This window comes from Neolamprologus brichardi, chromosome 17, assembly GCF_056152115.1.
Source record: "Neolamprologus brichardi isolate AB-2024 chromosome 17, ASM5615211v1, whole genome shotgun sequence".
Classification (NCBI taxonomy): Eukaryota; Metazoa; Chordata; class Actinopteri; order Cichliformes; family Cichlidae; genus Neolamprologus; species Neolamprologus brichardi.
Window position 1 is genome coordinate 34,427,767 of NC_142120.1, and position 26,950 is coordinate 34,454,716.

Below are 26,950 nucleotides of genomic sequence, written 5' to 3' on the forward strand. Positions count from 1 at the left end.
TCGAGCAGCCCTAACCTGAATGGTAACAAAAACTCTTTTTTTTCACGCCAGTATGGTGGTGTGGTGGTTAGCACCGTTGCCTTACAGTAAGAAAGTCCTGCACGTGTTACTCTCCAGGTACCCCAGCTTCCTTACACGGCCCAGAGCTATGCAGTTAGTGGGGTTAAGTTACTTGGCGTTTCTAAATTGCCCACAAAACATATTAAGGATTGTAGATTAACATAAAACTGTTGTCGGAACCACACTGAACTTCACCACAGAAACATACACACACACACGCACGCACACACACACATGAAGAGAGAGAGTATGCATAGTATGAGAACAGGACAAATCAAAAACTGACAATGACTAATTAATATTAAAATCTGTAAAATAATGTATTGTTTTGAGTTTAGTCTGTTACTGTTACTATTTTTACCATTTGTTCTTGGAGCAACTGTAACCAACATAATTTCCTTAGGGATTAATAAAGTATTCTGATTCTGACTCTGATTGTTTCAGGATAACCTGCCATTATCCAATCACACATCTGCTTACCTGTATCTTTTGCTCGTTTCTCATCCTCTTCTTTTCTCTTTTTGCTAAACTGAGCACCTGATGGATTTGAACTTTTCTTGTCCATCTTCCAGTGGTTTTAATTTTGCACTCCAGTATGAACACCCATCCCCCAACGCGAGAATCACCACAACATAACCTAACAGACCTACACCTTAGTTCACAGATTCACTTTGTTTATTTCTGAGATTTCACACAACCCAGGATTCAGATCATGAACACATGGGCTTGGATTTACATCATTATGAATGAAATGTGCTCTATTTGGCAGCAGCCGGCCCCCCTCACCTTTCGACAGGTTGTGTGTGAGACTTTAAATTATCAAACTATAAATTATAAATTTTAAACTGTTATTGATCCCTTTACCCCTGGTCCTAAAGTGTATGTTTATTTTCTTACTCTTCTTATATTTATTGTTTGTTTACTTGCACTGCTGTAACTGGAGCCTCGTCGTCTCGTCCCTCTATATACTGGACTGTATGTAGCGGAGATGACAATAAAGTTTTACTTTGTAGTGATGGGATTTCCGGCTCTTTTTAGAGATCCGGCTCTTTCGGTGAGGCTCACTAAAAAGAGCCGGCTCTTTCGGCTCCGAACCGGCTCTTCAAGTTGTTTTGTTGCTTTAATTAATTTATTATTAACAATAATATAAAATTATGCACAAAAGGAATTACTAACGTAAAAAAAGTGGTTTTATTTATATATGTTTATATATAAATATATGCGGTGGCCCCTAGAGACAAAACACGTACAAACTCCAAAACACATTTCTAGCATGAACTGAACTTCCAAAGCAGGGCTACTAGATCACTTAAATTACACAATTGAAAGCATGTGTGTATTGTTTGTGTATTTATACACAGGCACTCATATATATTCAAATAATTTAAAAACAATGTTCATTTACCTGTTATTACCACACACCAAATCTGGTCATTGGTACTTGCTGGCTTGTGTAGCCACTAGGTAACAAAAGCTCAACACTGTGCCCTAGCATCCTGGAGCACTTCTGTTTTTACGTGTTTTGGAGTTTGTACGTGTTTTTACGTGTTTTGGAGTTTGTACGTGCTTCAGAGTTCGTACGTGATTTGAAGTTTGTATGTGCTTTGTCTCTAGGGGCCACCGTAAATATACTTTTATTTATTCACTCCACATAAAATGTAATAAATAAATCATATAATACAAAAAGCAACTATTCACATTTCAACTTTTAACTATTTCAATTTTCAGCTTTTTCCTTTTACAAATTTAAAGTGAAACAACACAAAACACTGCAAACCACAACACAATTAAATATAAATTAAAATATGAAAACAAAAAGAAGATGCATATTCTCTGTCATAAGGACCTGCATGAATAAACTTTCTGAATCCTTTATCATCTGCAACTTACGGAGCCCCGCAGGGGACATGGGAGAAAAAAAAAATTAAGACGGACTTTTGCGAGATCTCGCAAAACTAACTTGGGATCTCGCAAAACTTTTGCGAGATCTCGCAAAACTAACTCGGGATCTCGCAAAACTTTTGCGAGATCTCGCAAAACAAACTCGGGATCTCGCAAAACTTTTGCGAGATCTCGCAAAACAAACTCGGGATCTCGCAAAACTTTTGCGAGATCTCGCAAAACAAACTCGGGATCTCGCAAAAGTTTTGCGAGATCTCGCAAAAGTTTTAGCCGCATTCTTCCCATTAGCTCGAAGCTAACGGGAGGTCGAGACCTCCCGTTAGCTTCGAGCTAATGGGAGGTCGAGACCTACTACAGCCGGGAGGAACACCGCTTTCCCGGCACATCATGCCTCGACCGCCCGGTCGGCTTCGAGCCAGCGTCCGAAGAATGCGGCTAAAACGTTTGCGAGATCTCGCAAAAGTTTTGCGAGATCCCGAGTTTGTTTTGCGAGATCTCGCAAAAGTCCGTCTTAATTTTTTTTTCTCCCATGTCCCCTGCGGGGCTCCGTAGCAACTGAAAATAGTTGTGGATGATTACTATACCTTTCTAATGTGACGTTGTTGTCCCTGGCTCTCTTTCTCTCTCTCTCCCTCTGGCTCTGTTCCTGTGCTACTGAGTGTAACTACCGCCCCTCCCCCCTCTGCCCAGCATAAAGCACAAGGCTCGCGTGCAGAGTGAAGCAGAAAAAAAGTGCGAGAGAGAGGCTGAGAGAAAGAAAAAAAAAAAAACCCACGTGACTGCTCGCGATAAGGAGCCGGCTCGCGTCGTTCACGTCAAAGACCCGGCTCTAAGAGCCATTTCGTTCGCGAACGACCCATCACTATTACTTTGACTTCAGCAGCAAGCAGGCGCACCGAGGGCTCTCGCACTCTTGCGCTCACTTTTCGCGTATTGAATTTCGAAAAAACACCGGTGCAAATTATAAGTCTGTATTATAATGTCTGGTGTTTTCGTGTTTGTTGTTTTGTTTTTATTTTGTGAGTTGGTTATCCGGTCGTTAAGTGATGACGTGACGAATCCTACTTCCGGGCCTAAAGTAGTCTGCGTTTAATATGGCTTTTGTGTTGTTAACATGTTTAATGTTTTGTATTTTCTTCTATTTAATCTCAAAAAGCTCCTAAAACAGTCAGTGATCACTGTTGACCTCCCTCGGCTTTTATTACCACTAATCATTTAGTTAAGCTCCGTTTTTAAAACCTTAGGATGTAGCTACAACCCAGCCCATGCAGCAGTATATGAATGACTAACCTCGTATTGTGGATGGATTATCTCAGTTGTTCTCCTGGCTGAAGTTTGGTCCTTTTACAGCATCCTGCCATGCGATTACATTTGTTCCTGACCACCGAGAACACTCACGTTAACTTTTATCGAGTGGAAAAAAAGTTAGCTTGTTTATATTATGCTAACATAGCTGTGTCGCTAGCGGTCACGTAGCACATCATTATATACCAGCTAGCCAAACTTCAGTAACCCTACAAACGTCACTGCTGTTTAGTTTTCTGTCTTCATTTATGTTGGAAGTGATAACAGAGCTGTACGTTTTAATTTGTTTCCAAAACCCCGCAGTCAAGACATGCTATATTGTATTTTGATAGAAGCTAGCGAGCTAACTTCCTGCTAACTTCTAACTCCGTTAAATGTCATAAATTCCGTTTTCATGGATGCCTGGATGTTAAACTCAATTGTTACACCTGGTAGAGCAGAACGCTGATCGTTTTATTAAAGATGAAAGACTTTAGACAGTTTTTCAACTCTCAGTAATGCCACATCGTTTGATATATGGACCTGCAGCGGAGTTTAGGCCCAGACACAGCTAGTGACGTCAGACTTAACGACTGGATTAGATGCCGCTCCAGCCAGCCAGAGACTCCCCTGCCACCCCGCCCTTTCCTTCCTGTGCCGCAAGCAGCAGGTGCACCTCGCAAACGGAGGGCGCCCTTACTCCCAGCAAATGGGCAATAGAAAACCGATCGGTGCCTATGCCATTCCCAGTATGCGCTGGCATGACGTCGGGGCAGCATGAACACGAGCAGTTTTTTTTTTTTTTTTTTTTTGCCGATGCCCCCCACCACGATGCCGCCCCGGGCAACCGCCCGTGTCGCCCTTATCAAAAACCGCTACTGGGTGTGAATGGCTGTCCCTCAGTGTTAGCCCTGTGGCAGGCTGGTGATCTGATAAGGATAAGTGGAAGAGGATGGATGTTTGTTTTGTTTTTTGAGCTGGCTGTGAACATCCTTTTAGGTTGAATTTTAACACGTGGGGTTTTATAACGAAATTTTGCAATTCACTTTTGAAATCAGCCTCAAGTGGCCACGCTGGGAACTGCAGTTTTTGGCCTTTGCATGTTGGCTTCATTTTTCAGCCCTGCAGGTTGCTTCTTGGGTTACAGAAGACTGTTTCACTGGTTTGCAGAAACATTTGAGACACTGTCTCTTAACCTGTTTTCTCTCCTTGGCTTTCCCGTCTTCTCTTCACTATCAATAAACAATAAAAGCCCTCCCAAAATACACTTAAAAATTAACTGTTTTTCTGTTCTGATTTTATATGTAGCAACTAGTAGATTTCAAATTATGTGGAAAACTGACACATGCTGATAAATCAGCTAATACTAAAACTCCCAAAATTTTTCAAGGGAGCAGATTCTGATTGTGCTGTATCACAGACTTCTTCTGCTCCCTTTATTGTTCATCACAGCAAATCGAATGCCTTTATCTCATCCTGTCCTTACCATCCTCCTCTGTCACACCAACCCTCTGCATGTCCTCCTTTGTTATATCCCTGAACATCCTTTGAGGTCTTCTTCTTTCCTCCTGCCTGCCTGTTCTTTATTCAACATCCTCTGTACAGTATATCCACTATCCCTCCTCTGCACATGTCCACACCATCCCTTGTCTCTCCCACTTTGTCTCTAAACTGCTAAACCAGAGCTCTTCCTTTAAAATAACAAAAATCTTATCATCTCCAACTGTTCAACATCAAGCTCTACCACATCGTCCATCATCTCATAGCACTGCAGTCTCGTAAACCTTCCCTTTCAGTTTTGCTGCTATCCTTCTGTCATCTCCACCCACTCCACCCTGTCTGCACTCTTTCCTACACCTCTCATGTGCACTCTATGTTGCTTTGGGTGTAACAGTTGAAAATGCAAAAATGAATAGTTAACTCCACAGAGCATTTGCTCTGCATATAGTGGGGGCTTTTTGTTCGTTAGAACATTGTGTGTTTTAATTGCACAATAAAATAAGCAATTAGAATAATAAAGCCTCTTTAATGTGGGAAACCTGTCCACAGTTTTAATAAATAAATATATCATATAAAATATAATAAATAATTATAAACACAGAAAAGGCTCACATTGTGGTATACTATTGAAGAGACACTGTGGGAGGGAGGGAAACGGTTCATGTTCCTGTATGTCTGTGTCCTCAGGCAATACTATACTTTGCATTGTAGGACATATTCTCCTCTTTTCTTTTCCTGATCTGCTCTTACACACTGGAAACTCCTGTTCCTCCTCTTCTCACCTTTGCTCACTTCATCTCTTTCGACATGTTTTGTCCTTTTTTCCCCTTCGGTGCACTGATGAAAGGGTCCTATAGGACCCAGGCCGCACCTTAAATTCTCACACACACACACACACACACACACACAACTGGTGGGTTAATGCACTATATAAAATGTCCACACACATGTGCAGACAAATAAGTAAAAGTACTTTATCGCGCATGTGCAAAATGCACATGCTTGCATGTGAGGATGTGAACGCACAAAGCAGGAACTTTTAACTCCCACACACACATTTAGGTATAGAGGGATCACAGCTGAGTCTCACCAAATTGTCTGTCCATCTGTGTCAATACATAAACTTTGAAGTGTGACAGGAAGGTGTGTGTGTGTGTATGTTGTTGCAAGTCTTTCCTGAGTTTTTTCTTCATTGTTTCTTTTTACTTCCAAAAAACCCCAAAAAACTCCAGAAAAGACATTTGGAAATGACGAGTGCTTACAGCAATCCAACTCATATTACCTTAATCTTGTTTGGCCTTTGCTGGGACATTGAAGCAAAGACATGCAAAATGGATGTTTACAGTGAACATTTCATGACAGTGTACTCAATCGATGGCTATGCCCTCTTTACACTTAACACTGGTGGGTTAAGTGCTCTCTTAGCGTAGCTCCTCTCCCTAGGATTTTCTTTTTAGTCAAAGGCCTATTATTAAAACTAAATAAAATTTCAGTCAAAATTAACACTGCAGAAGAAGCAAGAATGCAATTAAAATATTTCCCACAGTAACAAATTACTCACACAAACTTTAGCCTAACGCTAACCACCACTGGGACATGGCGTGCGAGCACCTGCCTCCACTGTCAAAGTTCTAAGTAATGTGCTTAGCAGTACAGACTGATATACATACTTGGGGATAACAACTCTGACTATGTTAGGCCTGTTATTTGTTTCCTCTATGACCCTAAAACTGCAGTAGACTTTGAATATATAAAGGACTATTTTCTATCTTTTCCATTTAATCCCTCTATTTAGCCAGGCTTTCTTGACTGTCCTGAATGCACACACCATATTAGTTATATTGTGTTGCTGGAAGCCTAAATCCAGAGACCACTATCAGAGCCAACATACACTGAAACATTTTGAAAAATACACCAAAGTGTGCATTTTAACATGCTGAAGATTTACGTATGGGTTTAATACCTCACTTAAGAAGCTGACCTGTGGACCAGAAGACATTGTTAAGTCTCTCTGGATATGAAAAAATGAATTTACTTTCAGGTTCATAGTAGTTTTCAGGGGCCTGTCTTTTGGGCTTTTTTCCTCCCTTTAATTCAAACTAGGCTATGTTCTCCTGATAACACATGAGGCAGCCTCAGTAGCCCTTTGGACAACTGCGGTTTAATATAAGAATTTAACAAAAGAAAAGAAACAGAAGTGATACAGTGGGATGAAAATGTATTGGGAACAGTCAAATATTATGTGAGCACAAGTTGCTGCACAGGCTCCCAAACTCGCCCTTCCTTAATCAGCCTTCGGTCGTGTCTACTGTATTAAAATTAAAATAAGACGTCTAACATTTGCATCATGTCTGGTTGCCTGATGGCTTGTTTGAACTTTCTGAAGAGAAACAAAACTCGATGCTGACAATCTATTTCTTGGATATCCTGGAGTGAGCTGCACTGTGAAGAATTCTAGAGACATTTTGACAGCTAGTGCCCCCCCCACCCCAAAAAAAAAAAGTCACACCAGACAAACAGCCAGCTGATTTGCAACAGCAAGGAGAATGCATGCTTCATTTAGGCAAGATCACAATGTAACCAGTTTTTTGTTACAGTGTATTAAGATTTTTGAAACACTTGAGGAAAAGAACAGCAATCTCTGGTATAATCCCCAAGAAGCACTGTCAGATACAATAACTAACTTTAAAAGATTAAAGCAGTTCATTCAGTATGTGACTGTTAAATTTATATTTGCATTAGAATGCTATGTTCTGGCCACTGAAGCAGCGGTCCAGCCTTCTTCTTGATTATCCTTTAATGCATCTACATCCTGGTGAAGAGTTGATTGACTGCCTGGCTGCTTGGTGCACCCTCCTCTCCAGACTCCTCTTCCATCACCTTCTTCTGGAACTCCTGCATGAAAAAAAAAGACTCAGAGTGTTTGAACATTAAACACTTACACATTTGATGATTGCTAGGTGAACAATATGTGTGTAGACAGCAATGGCATAAACCTGACCAGCATAGGAAAAAAAACCCTGATAGTGATATTTGACTGAAAAACAGATCAATGATCTTTTGGCACCAGAGTGAATGACATAATGACAAACTCATAAATATCGCTTCAAAGCTACTCACTAGTCTCTTTATCCAGCACCTGATCAATGACCCTAAATTGTAACTGCTCTGTAACTTGATGACTTCGTCCATGACCGCTCAGTGTCTCATAAACTCCATGTCCTTTATAAAAAAAAAAAAAAAAAAAAAAAAAAAGCTTTTCTGTGTTGCAGTGAAACTCTAGAAGCTTTGCGGCTGCTTAGGCTGTCACTTTGTGGTGTTGAATCTCGTATGGTTAATGTGAATTTCAGCACAGCAACCACATCAAACAACAGCAGGTGCGTGTTTTTCACATCAACAGTTGGTAATGAGATCTGGATGTGTTTGCCTGTCATCCTCACCCTGAATCTGCGCAGCCTTGCCAGTCTGTCTTGCATAGTCTTCTGCTGGCTGGAGGTAAGCTCTGCTACATGAGTGCGCCACTGCTGCTCTTTCTCCTGAAAGACCAAAATGCAGTTTTAAGATAGACTATATATAAAAGATGGACACGTTTGTCTCAGCTGCTGGTTTTGTGAAATCCCTTCATTCCTTTTGAAATCGGATGTTAAGAACAGGAGGTGGTTCTTACTGGGGAAACAAGTACATGGAATAATACTGCATGGTAACAAACTGTCAAACTCATTTTACAATGTGGGCCACATACAGGCTGCTTTGATCTTAAGTGTAACTCTCCATTCTGTCAGTGTAAAGAATCTGAACTGAACCCTGTTTACAAGCAATATTCCATGTAGAGTAGTCCAGCAGCAGGCACTGCCTTTTTATACTCCATTTGTCTTAATCAGCCTGCCATTCGTTTCCATGTGGCTGAAAAATGAGTTTAACTACATCGGTAGTTTCATAATTACAACAGTAACACGTCTGTTGACGGTTAATGTCTCAACACAAAGCCCCTCTGACTGATCCTCACAATGACACTCCACAATCATCAAAACTTGGCAAATTGCTCCCACGAACTTGTCAGTGGAGTTGAGACGGAAAATAATCAACTCAATTTGTCAACTTGTCAGTGATCGCCAGTCTGAGCAAGTTTGCACCAAGCGTGCTTCCCCATATCCCTCTCCATAATCATTCAAAGGCCTTTAAAGAAAGAATGTCTTGGTTGTTTGTCTGTGTGTGTGTGTGTGTGTGTGTGTGTGTGTGTGTGTGTGTGTGTGTGTGTGTGTGTTCGCATTGACTGTGTAACTGCTTTCACCTTCACTCCATATGTGTCAGCGAGGCTTCCTCTTGAAACTGACTGACATTAGAGCAAATGGCTCCCTCGCTCACATCGACTTCCTCTAAACATTACGGCTCCCCAGACCCACACACAGCATGACGGGAACGTTAATTAATGACAGGCGCTGTTCATTGAGCGCAACTCGCATCGGCCTTCTCTCTCACACACATGTGTGTTAATCCTACTTAAAAATACACACAAACACACTGCAGGAAATTGGATCCAAAAGATTCAACAAGAGATTCAAATTCGAGGTCAGGAACACACCCGCCAGCAGACCCAGAACTTTTCATCACACACACACAAACACGCCTACTTAAGGCTCTGCGGTGCAAGCCCAGCAGAATGTATGTACTGTTATATCAGTGTACCAGGGGAACTTTAGCCATCAAAATAATCCTACAGAGCCTCAAAATATTATGGAGGATTACGTGAGAATGATTGTGTGTGTTTTCTGTTTTTCTGTCTTCTGAACTGGTTTTTCTTAGATTTATTTGGATGGATGTATAAGCAAGTACTGGATGTACTTGCTTATATAAAGAATTACAGGCGGACACGTGGATGTAACCTCCAGGTCTGTGAAGTAAAACTTCACATGGCCCTGCTGCTCACAGGCTTTACAACCGCTTACATACTTTGAGTTTATGGTCTCAATAACTTTTAAAGTGTTATTCCAATTAAAGTGAAACTTTATAACAGAGCAGGGGTGTTAAACATAAGGGCCAGAATCAGCCTGGCAAACACTCCAATTTGTTCCACTGGATGGATGGTTTTGGAAAATGTAAAGGCGGGTCTAGATTTTGGATGTTTAACCCTGTAACGACAACTATATCACATTTGATACATACATAACAAAACAGGAAAAACACAGTTTTTCAGACCTCTACTAAATACATTCACCCTGAAAAAAAAATGAAATAAATTGCAATATACATGTTTAAGCAATAAATTGCCGGCTGTGACTTTTAGTACTAGTACTAGTAGTAGTAGTAGTACTAGTTTTTAGTTGAATTAACCTTTTAAAGTCTGAACTATGAAATAATTGCCAGAAAATTTAGATTTTGGAGAAAAGGAGTGTTTGGTAAACTTTCTGATAATTTCTTTAATTAAAACGAATTTGCATATATAAGTTTAAATGTGAGAGTGAGAAAATGTACCATTTTAAGAAAAATATTAGCTCATTTTGAATTAGATGGCAACAACACAGTTTGGAACAGCTTAGACGAGGCCATGTTTATCATTATGCAGCATCCCTCTTCTTTTTACAACAGTCTGTAAAACATTTGGAAACTACAGAGACCAGTTGAAAGCACAATGTTGTCCCACTATTGTCTGATCTAGGATTCTAGTTGCTCAATGGTCCTGGTGCTTCATTGCTGTGTTTTCTGCTCCATGATGCGTCAGATGTTTTAAGGTGGTGAAAGGTCTGGACTGCAGACAGGCCAGTTCAGCGCCTGGACTCTACCTCAAAGCCGTGCTGTGTTAATAGCTGCAGTGTGTGGTTTAGTGTTCTCTTGCTGAAATATGAAAGGCCTTCCCTGAAAAGAAAAAAACATCAACAGGATGGGAGCATGTGCTCTAAAAACTGTATGCTGTTCCAAATGTGCAAGCTGACAGATCTGTATGTACTAATATAGCCACATACAATCAGAGATGAAGGCTTTTTAAAATGAAACTCCTCTTTCAAATCATCTAACTACAGATTTATGTCTGTGAAGGTTCTCAGTCATCCAGGTCATCGTAGTCAAAGGAGCTTGCAAAGAAAAGCGTCTGGACTTCTTTAAGTTGCTTGAAGACGTTTCACCTCTCATCCGAGAAGCTTCTTCAGTTCGAAGGTCAAATGGTGGAGAGTCCCAGATATAAACCTAGTGGGAGTATCCCCCCACAGAGGGACAAAAGGACCCCCTGATGATCCTCTAATCGCCTGAGCCAAGGTGTGAAACTGGAAGCTTCTCGGATGAGAGGTGAAACGTCTTCAAGCAACTTAAAGAAGTCCAGACGCTTTTCTTTGCAAGCTCCTTTGACCATCTAACTACAGAACAGTTTTCCCACTTTGCCTCTGTCCATTTTAAATGAGCTTTAACCTGCAATTGTGGATGGTGCAGTGAACTGTGTTCACAAACAATGATTTCTGGAAGTGATCCTGGGCCTATGTTGCGATTTCCAAGACAGAAAAAATGCAGTGCTGCCTGAGAGCTTGAAGACCACAAGCATCCAAAATCAACTGTCACTGCCACTGTCTCCAAACCACATCACAGCAGGTCCACCATCCTCTAAATTTGCCCATTTACTCTTGCTCCTTCTGTCATAGTTATCCAGAGTCTCCAAATCTTTTAATGACATCAAGTACTGGAGATGATGAAAATTTTATTTTAAACCCTGCCTCTCAAAAAGACTCTTTTTATACCGAGTAATGTTACTGACCTGTTGCCAATTAACTTTTATTTCCCCCAGCTTTTTTGATATGTATTATTGCGATCAGATTCAAAATTTGCTAATAATTTTTTTCAAAAATTTAATATTTTCTTAGTTTAAACATTTAATATTTTTTCTTTTGTACTGAGAATAAAGAAATGGATCTAGATTTTCAAATCCTTTCATTCTTTTTTAAATTTTTTTTTAAAAATTTAGTTACATTTTGTTTTACACGGTGTGCCAACATTTTGTCAATTGAGGTCGTAGTTCCTAATTAACCTTCATCTTGGCTCTAGTTAAATGTGTCTTGAAAGCAGTCAAAGTGCAGCTAATGAACACATAGTACAAAGATGTACATAGTATGAAATTTAAAGTTGCTAACTGCAATTCAAAGGCTGGAATCAAGTTTTGATCGCTGCACAGTCCTGTCTGTTTTCTGTGTAATGTTCACTCAAGACTGAGTCACAGCAGCTTTTGTTAGTAATCACTAATAATTTGGCAAAAGTTACAGAAAAATGTAAACAAATGTGCGTTCTCTCTCTTTCTGTTTTTAGCAGTTTACATGCCCCCTCCCCTTGTGCAGATGACACTAGATGACAGAAGGTCATAATTATTGTATTTCACAGGAAAGTTATATAAGCATTTTAATCTGCACTACATGTGTAAAACACACCAAAGTTTGGACGTCAACTATAAAAGAACAAATATTTGGAGGAAGGTCACACTTGGTTAACGTTGGTCTGTCATCTCGCAGAAGACTGGAGATGCTATAAGCCATTAAAGAAACTAAATAAAAACGTACTCCCACAGGATGCTGCGGGAACTGAAAGGTGAAGAAAGGTGAACTCCATCACTAACAGAACTAACGTGCAGACATTATTTGTATAAAAAACCCAAAGGAATGGCTTTCAACACATATAGGGGGAGTTAACAGTAAATATGAGCTAACAGACTGCATACAGCTATCATTAGTTAATTACTAAGTACTGAGAGTGAGACCCTCACCACACGAAAATCTCCTCTTTTCAATTGAATTCAGTTTTATTTATACAGCGCAAAATCACAACAGTCGCCTCAAGGCGCTTTATATTGTAAGGGGTAAGCTTTGTGTTCAGATAAACTTCAGGTTGACAACTTCGGCGATAAACAAAACATCACTTTTGACAAAGGCTCTCAGCAAATTCCATTGGTTCCAGGAGTTTTCAATGTGTCCTATTGCTAATTAATATTTTAGCTTCGCAATCTAAAAACTAGGAAACTCTGAAGAAGTCAGAAGTCTGTCTATCCAGTTTGCTTCAAGAAGGAAAGATGCCAGACACATGTTGATGTGTCTTTGAAGGTCAGCTCTGCGTTGTCCGTTAGAATTAGAGATATAAAAGGATGCTGTAGCTGACCTGTTTTTATGCTGCACCCTATAACTTTTTCCAGGTTGTCAAAGGAATGGGGGGGAAAGGAAAAATGCACATTCCTCAATAGATGGTTCTGAAGGTCAATGTGATAATAATGTTATATAGAACTATAAAATATGTAAGTTAAAGTGCTGAAGCCTGTTGTAGTTTATAAAACTAAATGTTTTTTCTGTGAGATTTCAGTTGCTTGTTCGGTTTGTCAGACAGCAGAATGCCTCCTAACCATTAAGGATTCTGGCTAATGAAGTGTCACCTGGTAGCAATCAGGATGGTAACTGTCCTATTTAATGTGAAGGACAAGATGTAGATGATCTCCATTTTGCCTCATCTTATTAGAGAAAACAGCAGCTTTCCTAGGTCTGGTTGATGTACAGCATGATCTGTAACATGAACAATATGCATGCAGCAATGAACTATGCTAAGGTTTTCAGAATTTTCACTACAGATTCATAATTTGTATGTGTGTGGTGTTTTTTAAGGACTTTTAATGCAGCGCCAAAGTTGAGCAGCACAAAAGAATATAATGTAGCCAGTAGTACAGTACTACCACTGTAACTGCCTCCATGTCTCTGAACCAAAGGCCTTTGATTTACGTGATGTCAGATGCTTATGTAAGACTTAAAAAATGTTGCTTGTTCTTGCAATCACTATTCAGTCAGTTTGCCTATAATAGTACATAATTTAGCAAAAACAGGCTCTAAACCAAGAACTTTTTGCCCCAACTTCAGAGAACTAATTTGGAAATGCACAATATTGAAGACAGACAAGTGTGCACTTGTCTGCCTTCACACGCATTCACCAATTTCCTTTGGGGCCAACCTTCAGGATCAATAAAGTTTATTGAATTGAATTTGAACTTGAGTGTCATCCCATTTTTAATGCATAGGGTTTAATACCATGTTGGCCCACACTTTGCAGCTATAACAGCTTCAACAGCTTTTTCTGGGAAGGCTTTCCACAAGGTTTAGGACTGTGTTCCCATTTCAGAGTTCAGACCTGGCCTGCAGGCTCTGCTCTATTTCATCCCAAAGGTGTTCTGTCTGGTTGAGGTCAGGACTTTGTGCATGCCAGTCAAGTTCTTCTTCACCAAAGGTATAATCATCCATGGAGTTTGCTTTGTGCACCAGTGCACAGTCATGTTGGAACAGGAAGGGGCCATAAACAAAACTGCTTCCACAAAGTTGTGAGTCTGGAACTGTCTAAAATGTCTTGGTATGCTAAAGAACTAGGGGGCAGAGCCCAGCTCCTGAAGATAACCTTACACCATAATCCCTCCTTCACTATACATTACACTTGGCACAATGCAGTCAGTAAAAGTACCGTTTTCCTTGCAAGCACCAAACCCAGACTCGTTCTTTGGATTCCCAGGAAAGCATGATTCATCACTCCATTGAAATGCTTTACACCACTACATCTGACACTTTGCATTTTGCTTGGTGATTCAAGTCCTTCTTCAAGGACTTTCAGTTGTCCGAGACCAGGCTGTAAAAATCAGTAAGTCCAGGATGCAGCTGAATTAATTCCTCACGACAAGTTCAATTATGAGGAAATTACAACTGGACTTTTTGCACAGGTGGCATCCTATCACAGTACCAATTCATTTGGAATTCACTGAGCTCCTGAGCGTGCCCCATTTTTTCCACAGATGTTTGTAGAAGCAGTCTGCATGCCCAGATGCTTGATTTTATCAACCTGTGGCCATGGAAGCGATTACCTGAATTCGATGACGTGGATGGGTGAGTGAACACTTTTGGCAATATAACTTAGGTTTAAAAGACACCCATCTATTAAGTTTATTGTTTGGTTATTTTGGTTGAATTCATTGTAATGCACTCACTTAAATCTCCATGTTGACTTGTCAACATTACAACGGTTTTCTGGTATTCATACGGCTCGATTGACACATTCCAGTGGTGAGCACATGTGACATTTTATACAGATTAACCCTTGTTTAATGAAGACTGGGGGTCTGTTTGGGTTCAGGTTGCTTTTCTGCATTGGCTGTATGTTTCTCTGTGCATATGTCAGAGGTCATAAGTCACTGAGTCCATGCACATTTGTGTGTACTTTTGATGTGTGGCTCTGGGTTAAGTTAGGGTTCAGCAGAAAGTACATTCCATACTGCTGTGAGAGTGACTGTCTACTCTATCGGGGTAAATGTTGTCATCAGCTTCCTGTCTTTTTATTTTTTCTGCAGAGAAGCAGAAACACTGACAGCAACAGCAAGCCCTCGTCCCCTGTTGACCTTAACACGCTCTTGTCAAAATTGGGCAACTGCTCAAAGCGTCCACAGCTGTTTAGTGTATGCTGCATTCCAAGTCCATGAGAGTGTCCATCTGTTTTGGCAACTGTCTATGTGTTGTGTTGTGTTTTGAATAAATCCAACTATCAATGCAAAATCACTTTCTTTTGTTTCATACTGCCAAATGTCTATTTCTTTCTTCTACTGCGTGTGTGTCTACATGCTCTCCCAAAGCGACTGATAAACCCTGGCAGTCTTGACAGAGGGCCAGAATTGTGTTGCCTAGACTGTTAATTCCATGGAAGTCGATCTGATTTCGCCCTGAGCAACAAAGTGAACCTCAACGGTAGATTAATGCTCATTGATTTGGCGTCACACCACGGCCCGTCTACTTGATAGTTCAGCTCTCTGTTTCCATCAGACTGATTACTACAACCTGGTCTCACGAAAACCCAAGCTTGCCGTCTTAAAATGTGAATAAATGAGTCACTTTCACAGTGTGTGTGCCTCATAAGTGAAGGAAATAAAAAACAAACAAAAAACACTGAGTTCACATTTGGTATTTGCTAATAACTTAATAAGGAAGATCATTTTCACACAAAACCCTTGAAAAAGCTGTTTAAAAAGTGTTATGGAAAGCATCCTCCCAATCAAGAACATTCAATTATTAAACTCTGAATGGCTAAAACCATTCAGTGCCTGGTCACATTCAGTTACTATTGCTTGGCTCCTGGGTCCAACCTGTGTGTGTGTGTGTGTGTGTGTGTGTGTGTGTGTGTGTGTGTGTGTGTGTGTGTGTGTGTGTGTGTGTGTGGGTGTGTGTGTGTGTGTGTGTGTGTGTAACAGGCATGTGGTTTCTAAGAAGAAACAAGTACAAGCTGTTGAGCCTAAGCTGCTGTCAGTTAGCGCAACCCTTCATGCTGTGCCAAAGGTTGGAAGTGAAGACTGTTTGTTTTGCAGATGTATGGACTTGTAGAGTGTGAACCATCCAGTCATGTGTGTATGTGTGTGCACGCGTCTGCTCACCTTCTTGCTCTCCTCTATCTCTCTGAGTCGTTTTTTTTCCTGCTGCTCCTGCTGTAATCGCCTGCGGACCTAAATCACACAGACACACATACATGCACACACACACATGCACACACACACACACACATGGATATACATGAAATTTGTGCATCATAAGTGGGGTGTGATATTTGATTTGGTCACACTTGCCATACCCTCTCTTCTTTCCTGTCCCTCCAGTCGTTCCCTAAAGCCGCCGCTCCTTCTGTCCTTTCCGATGTTCTCAGAAATGCATAGTCCTCCTCTTTACACAAACCTCTCATTGACTGGAACCAGAAAAGTGGCTTTTGTGAGTGTCATGAAACAGCGTCAATGCTGGAACACAGGCAATATGGTGAAGTGGTGAAAAGGTAGTTCATTGGTGGTGTCTGGATATTTTCAGTATTTCAGTATTTCATTTCTTACTAGAGACTCATTGAAGTTACACTTCTATGTGGCATTCATTCTTACACACACCACACTTTATGATTCACATAAAGCTTCTGTTCATAGTTTTATGCCACATATGTTACTGTAAGTGCAACACCCGTGACTAGATGCTAATGTCCAGTGATGCACGCTAACAATGCTAAATGTTTTTTGTCTAGAGAACTGGCAAGTAGGTATTTGATTTGGGTAAAATTACCAAATACGAAAATAAATGTATAAAATTTTTAGAAATTTTTTAAAATTCATTTATTTTTGTGTATTTTAATTCACTTTAAGAAGTCATCAGATTTCAGTACATAAGGGTTAACTTACTTGCCTTTGGGAAGAAGCCACAGCATTCAGAGGAAATTTAGGCACAGGGAGAACATGCTAACTACACACACAGAATTGCCATCAATGTCAATCAACCACTGCCTCACTTTGCTAGCATGCTGCCTGAGTCGGGATGCAGCCATGCATTGGTTTTTCTAACATGTTTTAGCTAATTATGACATGTTGTTTTTCTTGTCTGAGATTATTTTTTTTACTTTAACTTTTTTACACCACTACATTTTCTGAAGGGTCTGAATAGCTTGTAACTTTGTGGTGACTGGTGACTGTTTCCCCCTTGGGCATATTGACAGCAAAAGACATATAAACCTGCACTTTACCATGATGCCTGCCTTCCCTGCTTCCTTCATATTCACTGAGTTGAATCCAGGTTTTACAAATGTTCACTTATATAAACTTGAAGCAGTCAAATGTAGGACATTGTCAATATGTAGGACAGCGGGACAAGAGATAAGTGCTGCTTCATAACTAGGTCATCCTTTTACTGGGATCACCAAAAGGTCTCATGCATATAACAATGACACTAAATGACATCTGCTATGACCTCAGCTGCCTCACAAGATCTCAACCCAAATGACAAATACACATGTGGAACAAATGCACCAAGGAAATGGAAACTGTTTATTTGATTTACTGTGTTTCTTTTCTTGGCTTTTCTCAGAATTGTTCTACTTTATGTTATCTGAGGATAATTATCTATCTGGTTGGTGAAGAACCATATGAAGAAACTTTCAACCCTACACCCATAAGTCTTCAATCCCAGCAGCATGTAACTTACCTTTGACATGGGAATGCCTTGAAACCTCTTCTCGTGCGTCATCTTAACAGATCTGCAGCTCATGACACACAGATGTTCACATTCTATTAAGTCTCAGTGATGCTTTTATGTCACACATTTAATTTTCTTTCAAAATCTGTGAAAACTTTGTAGCATTTAGAGTTAAATAGCTAATCAGAAATTAGCTCAACTCACCTGTAGGTCAAGAAGAACTGTGTCCTCTCTTTTTACACACTCTTTCAGGTTCAATGTGTTTTGAGATCTTTCTCACCCCGCTCGAATTGCCTCCTCTTCTGCTCAATCCTTTAGAATACCCACAGATGTGTCCTCACTCAGCTCAGAGTCCCAACAGAAAGCTGACGATCGGAGTCATGGACGTTTTTGTACAGTAACAGTGCAACACTTAAATGCTGGTCATTTCCACAGTGCAGTGATAGAATTGCCACTATCCTGCTAATAAAAAGTCAGGAAGCCAAGAAGAGCATAATAAATAGGTGACGTTTTTTAAAAATTAAAGTCGTGGGTCACTGTATCTTAACCACGATGACACACAGTAAGAGTTAAGTAAAAAAACAATTACCCTTGTTTTTGTTTTTTTTAAAGGTACAGGCACATTTTAGTCTGTATGCTAATCGAAACAAAGCAACAGCTTACATCATTTAATTTAACTATTTAATAAAAAATATGAATCTTTGTATTCTCAGGTATAGAAAAGTACCATTTTAATATGCCCACATGGGTCAAAAATAATTGTCAGCATTGTAAATATACAGCTTCATTTGTGTTTGCAGCTGGCATTCTGCTGCTGTGTTACCCTCCCCCATCTGGGATGAGTAAAGTTCATGATACTCTGTTATTTTAATTAATAGTATTTTCAGCAGGCTGCTAAAAAGGAGCCTGACAGCCACATTAGCTGCTCCTGTGATGGATATGCAGCACTGAGGCTCTGAGTGTTTCCACTGAACACGTTCTACCACAGTGTTGTTACATTGTTGCTGTATCAATTCAGATCAGGAAATGTGACCAAGAGAAGTCAAAGCTGAGTAAAACTTTTCACAGCAGGGATCACTTCCTTTCCAATTTCTCATTCAGATTCAACGAGACATTGGATTCTGTCTATAAAACACGATAAAGGCATGGATTTCGGTGCAGATATTTTGCATGAAACAGATCTCAGTAGTTTTCTGGACTGAAGAATGAAGCCGACACTGATGCGCCTGCATCTCCTAAAACGACCACTTGAGGCTACCTCCAAAGTCATTCTGGGATTAAAATGCTGTATGACACAAATCATTCAACAAGTTTGTGCTTCAGTTTTAACAAGTAAACTTCTGATATTTTATTATTCTGTTACTTAATAAAATCAAACACAATAACAACAACAAAAATAAACATGGTGTTAATGCTTAAAACTATAAAGTCCAGAAACCGTCTTTTATGTACAGTCTGTGCTGCTATATGAACTTTGAACTTTATTTGCCAGGAACTTTCCACAGATAACAAAACAGTGATATACGAATAAAAAAGAACTACAAAAACTTCCTGGTAATAGTTCATTAAACCTCTTTTTAGTTTTCTTTAATAATGTCAAATATTTGAATTTCCCTCAGACAACTCAACTTTGAAATTATTTGTATCAGAGTTCATCACTCTTTGGTATATGGTATGGAATTGGGGGTTGCTGAACAAAATCCAGCCAAAGGTGGATGACGGGGTGGCGGAGGGGTTGGAATTGCAGGTAACGATGCAAGGTGACGGTGGAACTGACATGTCAGAGGTAGATATTGGTAAGTGCCGGATAAATTGACCACCAAATTGGGGGTTACTATGTAACTCACACCAATGGACTATAGGTTTGAAAACAAAAATTTATTTCTGTGGACCACATGAACACACTCTTTCTCATGCTCCTTTTGCTTGTTGCTTTTTCACTGCTCGTCTTTGAGCTTTCTCTTTACCTCCACTGGTAAGGCTGATGGTCATTCTCTCTAATGCTCGTTCTGCCATAGTTTATGTCCTCTGTCCTCCCCCCTATTGCTGTTTTACAAATTTAACTGTAGCTATAAAAAAAGCTTTAAACAAGTTGTTGACCCCAGGAACAAAGTCACAGAGAAAAATCACATAGTAAAAGACCTCTTTTTGTTGTAGTATGCCTGCATGCGAGTCTGAAACCTGCACAGCCTAAATGAAAGCCATGCATGCTTTGTCCTGTTTAAAACATTTGGTTATAATCAACGATAATTGAAAGGCGATGATCCTTCAGCACTGTAACAGCCCAACAGTTACTGCATTAGTCCTGATCATAATATTGGATGGAATGAGTAAGAAATAACTGACTGATGACAATAATATCATGGTACAGCTTAGAAACAAGAAACATCTTGAAATCAAACACCACAAATACACTGATACACAAACGGGAACACAAACACACACCCTGGTCCTCTTTCCCACATCACGCAAGAATGCAAAACCTCTGGATATTCATCAACTTTCTCCACTGAAATGCAGCATAGGGAAATGTGATCCAAGTATCAGAGGTGGTTATGCAAATGTCTTTCACACAATCACTATACAGATCATTTGCAATGATTTTTGAGTATTTTGTTTGTGCTCTATCTCATCCCAGACTCACAACCGATGCTTCTCCATACATGGATTCAGTCAGTGTCATTACTGCCCTCTTGGACTCTTTCATGCCGCTGTAATCCATTTTTATTAGAACAAGTCTTCATGTTGTCTTTTATGGGCATGTGGGGAAAAACGCACAGAACCAAACTTCTGTTTTAGGATTTTTCTCACTTAATAACTATAAGTTACAGAACAGAGTGGGTTACTTACCATTTGCACAGGCTGGGTGTGTATATCATTTGAGGAAGAATGCTAAACTCCCACTGGGCCTCTGATTCTAGTTCCCATCCTTTTTAGACCAGTGGCATCAGGCTAACCAAGGTAGCCCAGATGTCTTTCTACTCAGTCACATCCTACAGCTTCTCCCTGGAGGCTCCCAAAATGTCTGAGAATGTCGTTTCAAGAAAAATGAGGCAGTTGTCTGGCAAATGTCTGACGAGGGCATGTTTTTAATTCCAACCGACGAGTTCGCTAATGTGAACACAGACAATGTTAATGAAATGAAATATGTTCAACAATATGTTCAAAATGTATACTCGCTTTCATGAAATTATTTTTATATTTGCCAACATGCTTTAATTTAATAACGTCTACATGATTTTAAAAAATCAGTGAGGAAATTTTCTTCACTGCCAAGTGCAAGGCTAGTCAGAATTTTGATGTCAAATCTTTAGTTTTGTTGTGTTGTTATTGTTATATCAGTTATGCTGTATTTAGGTTTTCGTCATTGTGGACATGACTGTTTCCAGTCATGACTTCATCTTGCTGGCCAAATTTAGCTAGCAAACGGCTCCTATAGAGAGACTCCTGGGTGTTCAGGATAATTGTTATTGTTGATTAGCAGTGTCTTAGATATGACTGTGTACAAGTACTTCTAATGCTCATCAAAAAATAAAGCTAGGCTTTCTATCACATAAACAAAAGCACATTAAAAGTTAATATGAGCTCACTTACACTATGTTTTTAATGAAATAATTTAAGCTTTGTATTTAAAATTAACAAGTTATTCCAGATTTCCAGTTCAAAGGGGATCCATTAGCCCAGTTTCAGCTAGTTGTATTTGTGAATTCTACTCGATTGACCTTCAAAATGTTTCTTATTTATTTTATGCTGGGGTTTAGTTCAGGTTTGCGGTTTATATGAAATACGTTTTTTGCTCCTTCCCCCTCAGTTTATGACAACTTTTCTGATTGGTTTCCCCTCAGAAAGAGAAAGAGCATTTCGGACAGATGCATTCGGCTGCCTGTCCGAAATGACCAAAGTCTGAACTTTTGTTTGAAACCTTAGCTGTGTTTTATAAGAGCATCCAACTTTATTACTTTATATAAGTGACACAACATTAGGAATAGAAATACTGGATTTCTATCTATCTATCTATCTATCTATCTATCTATCTATCAATCCATCGATCCATCGATCTATGATTGGATTCTGCTAGAAGTTTCTTCCTGTTATAAGGGATTTTTTCCTTCTCACCATTGCCAAGTTCTTGCTCAGACAAGGTCGTCTGATTTTCATGTTTTCTCTGTATTATTGTAGGGTTGTAACTTTACAATATAAAGTGCCTTGGGGTGACTGTTAAAAATAGTGCTATAAAAATAAATAAAATTGAACTGAGTTGATGCTCCTTATGCTTCCTTGATTAAGTTTTTTTTCTAAAGCATTAAGTTTGAATTTTATTTTATTTATTTTTTTGTGCGAAGACTATTTTATAGTACTACATGGTGCAGTAATTAAAAAGTCCAGTTCTTTGGTTGAAAAATGGGACACCTGCATAGGTGACCAAACCCAGCTGTATCAGCGTTGGCTTCTTTAAACTAACTTGTAACCGGCTTGCGATATCTTAAGCAATAAAATCTAATCGAACCTCAAAACTTATATTGTCACATAAGATAAATAGTTTTCCACACTGTCTTGTAATGGTTGTTTTTTGTAAATGTACAAATTGCTCTTTGACTCTACAAATTTTATCCTAATTTTCAAGGGCATTATCCAAAGCTCATGACTGCAGCTGAGTGTTGGAACTTGGGCAGATTGGCAGGTAAGTTGAGAGCTTAACTACCTCTTTACCACAACATTAGTATAACACCAATCTGTCAGTCTCTGTCAGCACATGTTCCCCTAGCTTTTGAACACAAACCTGAGACACTTTGACGCTCTTCAAGAAGTAATTGTAGTTTTTATCCACTTCATATTCTTAGTTTATGTCACTGGATGAGGGATGTGCTTGAAAAGAAAAATGCAATACGATGAATAATTATATGAGAATAGACTTTGTTCAGTAGTTCAGTTAGAGCTTTCAACTTATAACCCTACAAAGGCACACAAACAAAAATAAAATAAAAATCCCCAGAGTCTAAATATGGTCACATTAGACTCCAATCCTACAACTTCCTCCAAAATTCTCATGAGATTTTAATGTCCTCTTGGTTCTTCAGTGATAGCCATCCATCCACAGCTGCAGATAAATACTGATGGTAAAGTTTTATTAAGCACAGCGGTTAACTGAAATAACCTTCAAGTAATCAAGTTATCAAATTCCTTTACATTAGAAATATCTTGATGCTTGAGTGAACTTAGATGTGAGTGTGTTGCTGAACTGGAATGACCCTTCTTAAAAGCTCTTGTCATGAACCATCCTAACATGCTTTATGTCTTAACGCCTGATCCCTCTGTCACTAAGTCGTGCTTTGCAAGAGGCTTAACTTCCTATCTGTATACGTTTGTCCAGCATAGCTCCAGGCCCCAGTGGACTGCGTCTCATCCACAGGATAGTCATTACAGTGCAAGTGAAAGTATGTGCTTGTTTGTGTGAGCCCACAGATGGTGACCACAGGGATTTGAATATCCCCCTTTTTGCCTTTTTACACATGTACATCAATGTGTGGATACAAACTGACCAGTTGAAACATTGTGTGGCTCACAATGCAACTCATAGGATGCAAGGATCTTCTTAAGTTCCCATGCCAAAAGCTAAATTAATTTTGTGGCTATGTATTTACTATGTGTGTATATTTCTGATTTCAGATCCTGTTATCTTATCCCAGGCAGCATAGTGTTTTGACTGTATGAGATTGTTGTTGGCGTGGCACTGTTTGGACAATCCCCTGACCTCAATCTCTGTCAGGGCAGGATGTGTATGTGGGTGATTTTCTTTGGATGTTGCGTTAACAAGGCTGTGTTGAACATCATCCCAATCCCAGCAAAAAAAAACTATGTTTGAAATAACCATGCATGTATTTGGGCTTATTTTTCCTGCATAAGACATCTCATTACATTCAGTCCGATGGCTCCAATATCTCCACATCATCATCTTCATCTATTTAAAGTATGCAGTTCAACACAAGACTGAGCACACCTGAACATGTTAAATTTGTTTGCCAGCTCAGAGTTTCTTCGGGTTATGATGTTTAGATGTTCAATTCAATTTCTGATAGGGTTTTCTTATAAACACCTCCGGCTAAAATAAACCAAGTATAATTTAGCTAAAAGGAATTTGGTTTGTGTTGCTAACATGGAGACGCTGCAGATAAATACAGCTCAGAGCTGTCAGGTTATTTGGCAAAACAGTGCTTTGGGCTAATTCATGAGCATGCTAACATACTCATACTGATGAATCTGCCAGGTCAATGATTAGCAGGTATAATATATACTATGTGCACCATTTTAATTTGCCATTTGGCATGCTAACAAGGTATGCTAACAAACAAAAAAAGATTATATTAAGGTGAGGCGATCACATTTTTTTCAGTTTTTCCCAAGGGTCTAATTTCACTGTCTGTTGCTTAGGTTAAGCTTAAGTTGAAGCTTTGTAATGCTCAAACGTTTTAAAATCAAGTCAAGGCTGAGGGTTGCTTTACAGGATTTACACACAGTGCAAAAACATCTGTAGTTTGAGCAGTCAATTGGGAAACGGTCATGCCAAAAAACAAAACAAAAAATCTATTTAGATTCAAGAAAAAGAATAGTTGATGCTCACAAAGCAGGAGATGGATAAATAAATTTTTACAGCTTTTCCAATTATCATCAAGAAATTTAAAGTGAGGCACACAACACAAAAGAAGCCTGGCAAAGGTAGGAAGCAAAAGATTTTAAAGCCTGGAAAGAAAACTAGTGGAAGATATGTCTAAAGACCCCAGAAGTCCTGCAAATGACTTAGCCAAGTTGGGAAACGTAGTCTCAAAGAAAGAAGACAATCACTTGAACCCTGCACAGGAATGGACTAGCAAGAAAAACTCCACGTATGCAGGAGAAACACCTTATACATACAGCACATCTTATGCTAAGGATAACTTGGAGGAACATTATGAATACCAGAAGCGCGTCCTAAGGTCAGATGAGATGAGACTAGAGCGCTTTGGCCACAGAGAGGCTACTTATGTTTGGAGAAAAAAGGGAGCACCATCGAAATAACATCTCTACAGTGAAACATGGTGGCGGGAGGATTATGCTGTGAGGATGCTTCAGGGTATCTGGAACTGGGAATCTTGTCAAAGTGGAAGGAATCATGAAGAATGTGAAAGAAACCTCAAGCAGCAGCAAAATGATCTGGGTCATCACGTTGTACACCATGAAAATGGATGCACAGCTGACTGGTAGCATCAGAGGGGTGGGTATACCATAAATTTTGTGAAATAACTTCATCTATTATTTTTGTGTTCAAATTAAAATAATGTAAGCATCCAAAACAAGATCCAACAAGGATTTTTGGAAAACCTGTGTTAAAAATTCCTGTTTACAGGGAGAATTCTCTCCTTATTTCTAACTATGGTAAGTATAATATTTCCGAAATTCAATTGCTGTCATCCTCAAGGTGGTGCCACAAGTCAACAAAGACAACTACAGCTTCATTTGGGACCCAGTTTAAATTCTAGGGTTTGTTTTTAATTATTTCCTGTTTTATTTTGACATCTTTGTGTGACATATAGCTGTGAGGTCTAACTTCAGTTTTGTGTCCTTCTCTTTTTGGGCAACACAACAGTTCAATTACCCAATCAGTCCAGCCTATATATACCTCCCGTCTAGCACTCTCTAGTAGCCAGTTTGTCTTTCTATCCCAAGCTTTCCTGTGTCACCTGTGTTTTTTCCATTTAAGCAGGACTCTTTGGGCTGTTTCTAGGCCCGTGCCTTTTCCCTGGTCCTCACTTGGTTTATTTGGCACAATAACAGTAAACCTGTGCATAACCTGTTGTCTGTTTGGGAATATACACAGATTTGATTTTGTACTATTTCCAGTTATCCTGTGTTCTACATTTTGAGCCTTTCTCCTGTGACACAATTACACAGAGGATTTCATTATGAAATTTCAACACAATTCATCAAATAGACATTGAGAAAGTTTCAACAAACACATCGCTATTTAGAGCCAGCGTTGACTAGTTAAAACTTCAGCTGTGGCTAAAAACTGGTTGCTCTGGATGATCTATGAGTTGTTTAATAATAACAGTTTATATTTGAACTACTTTGGACCTCCAAATTTGTCATATTGCCCCTAAAAATGACTCCAACCATCCAGACTAGAGAGTTATAGAGACCTACAGGTCAACATGTAATTAATGTATTTATGGTTTTCAGAAAAAATGTTTGATCAAAATATTAATCTTCCATTCAGTGCTGTAAGATGAATGTATATGAATATATATATTAGTCTAGTTTGTCTGGTAGCGAGACTCAGTGATTAATGACACATCTCTGCATGAACTGCAGAAAAATGTATCATATTTTTATAGTGATCAATCTGCCCAAAGGAGTGATGTTTCCATTTTTTGTTACTAAGAAATATAAACATTAATATTTTATGACTGAAACTAGGCCAGTCAGAGAGTGAGAAAATGCTACGAGGTATCATTTAGAGTTCCTAGGTCACAACTTTTCTCGAGCAGGAACTAAAATAACATTATGTCAGTGAGTTATGGGAACAGGAGTACTGTGGAGAAGATATCTGTCTCCTCTCTGAAGCTCAGGGTTCATGTTTCCATCACTGTCTTCCACGAGGCTTTGATGTGGCATGGGAAAAGGACTAATTCTGTAGGACTTGACACAGTGCAAAGTCTTTAAAATAACACGTACAAAAAGTACTGATTCCACAGAGAGTAAAAAAGAAACATAAACCATTTATAACAAAAAATGAGAAAAGACCCTAATAAAAGCAATTTAGTGTATAGAGTGTCATTTGAAATGTCAAAGGATTTAGTTCTATGGCCTTGAGAGATTTTATAAAAACAGGAATGATAGACCTTGAATCCGTTGGGGACATGAAGCAGCATGTGTTACGGAAGCGCCTCTTGATCTATTAGCATGCATTTAACCTCCATTACTGCTGTCAGACACTTTACCCTGTCATGTTTTTTGGAGATTTTTTATTTAGAAAGTTGCGTTTTTTTAATCTGGTCATTGCGTGTAGACTCCATTGCTTTATTTTTCTATTTACAGAGATCAGCCAAAGAACCTTAACAACTGGGAATAAAAGAATCGGTAATGGAGACAACTGCCTGACAACTTTTTCATTTTATTTCATTTATATAAATTCTTATTTGTGAATGAAATGTGGACATTTAAAAGACTTCATCACTTCTGTGGAGCTTTAATCA

General features: G+C 39.3%; 1 protein-coding gene across 1 annotated transcript; it reads right to left on the reverse strand.

Moving 5' to 3' along the window:
• Positions 1–7,522: 7,522 nt before the first annotated feature.
• On the reverse strand, positions 7,523–18,058 carry LOC118455492 (uncharacterized). Its single transcript, XM_035914650.2, has 6 exons — positions 17,925–18,058; positions 17,730–17,781; positions 16,348–16,458; positions 16,154–16,222; positions 8,187–8,282; positions 7,523–7,641 (listed from the first exon to the last, which is right to left on the reverse strand). Exons 2-6 carry the CDS (start codon positions 17,769–17,771, stop codon positions 7,552–7,554), a joined length of 408 nt encoding a protein of 135 aa, XP_035770543.2. The 5' UTR covers positions 17,772–17,781; positions 17,925–18,058; the 3' UTR covers positions 7,523–7,551.
• Positions 18,059–26,950: the final 8,892 nt, after the last annotated feature.

Bases quoted from the DNA above. Each gene is read 5' to 3' on its own strand.
- LOC118455492 (XM_035914650.2), bottom strand. From the start codon at position 17,771: ATGACGCACGAGAAGAGGTTTCAAGGCATTCCCATGTCAAAG. The intron at 8,283-16,153 runs GTGAGCAGACGC...TTGGTCTTTCAG, and splicing joins AGATAGAGGAGAGCAAGAAG to GAGAAAGAGCAGCAGTGGCG. The intron at 7,642-8,186 runs GTGAGGATGACA...TTTTTCATGCAG, and splicing joins CAAGGCTGCGCAGATTCAGG to GAGTTCCAGAAGAAGGTGAT.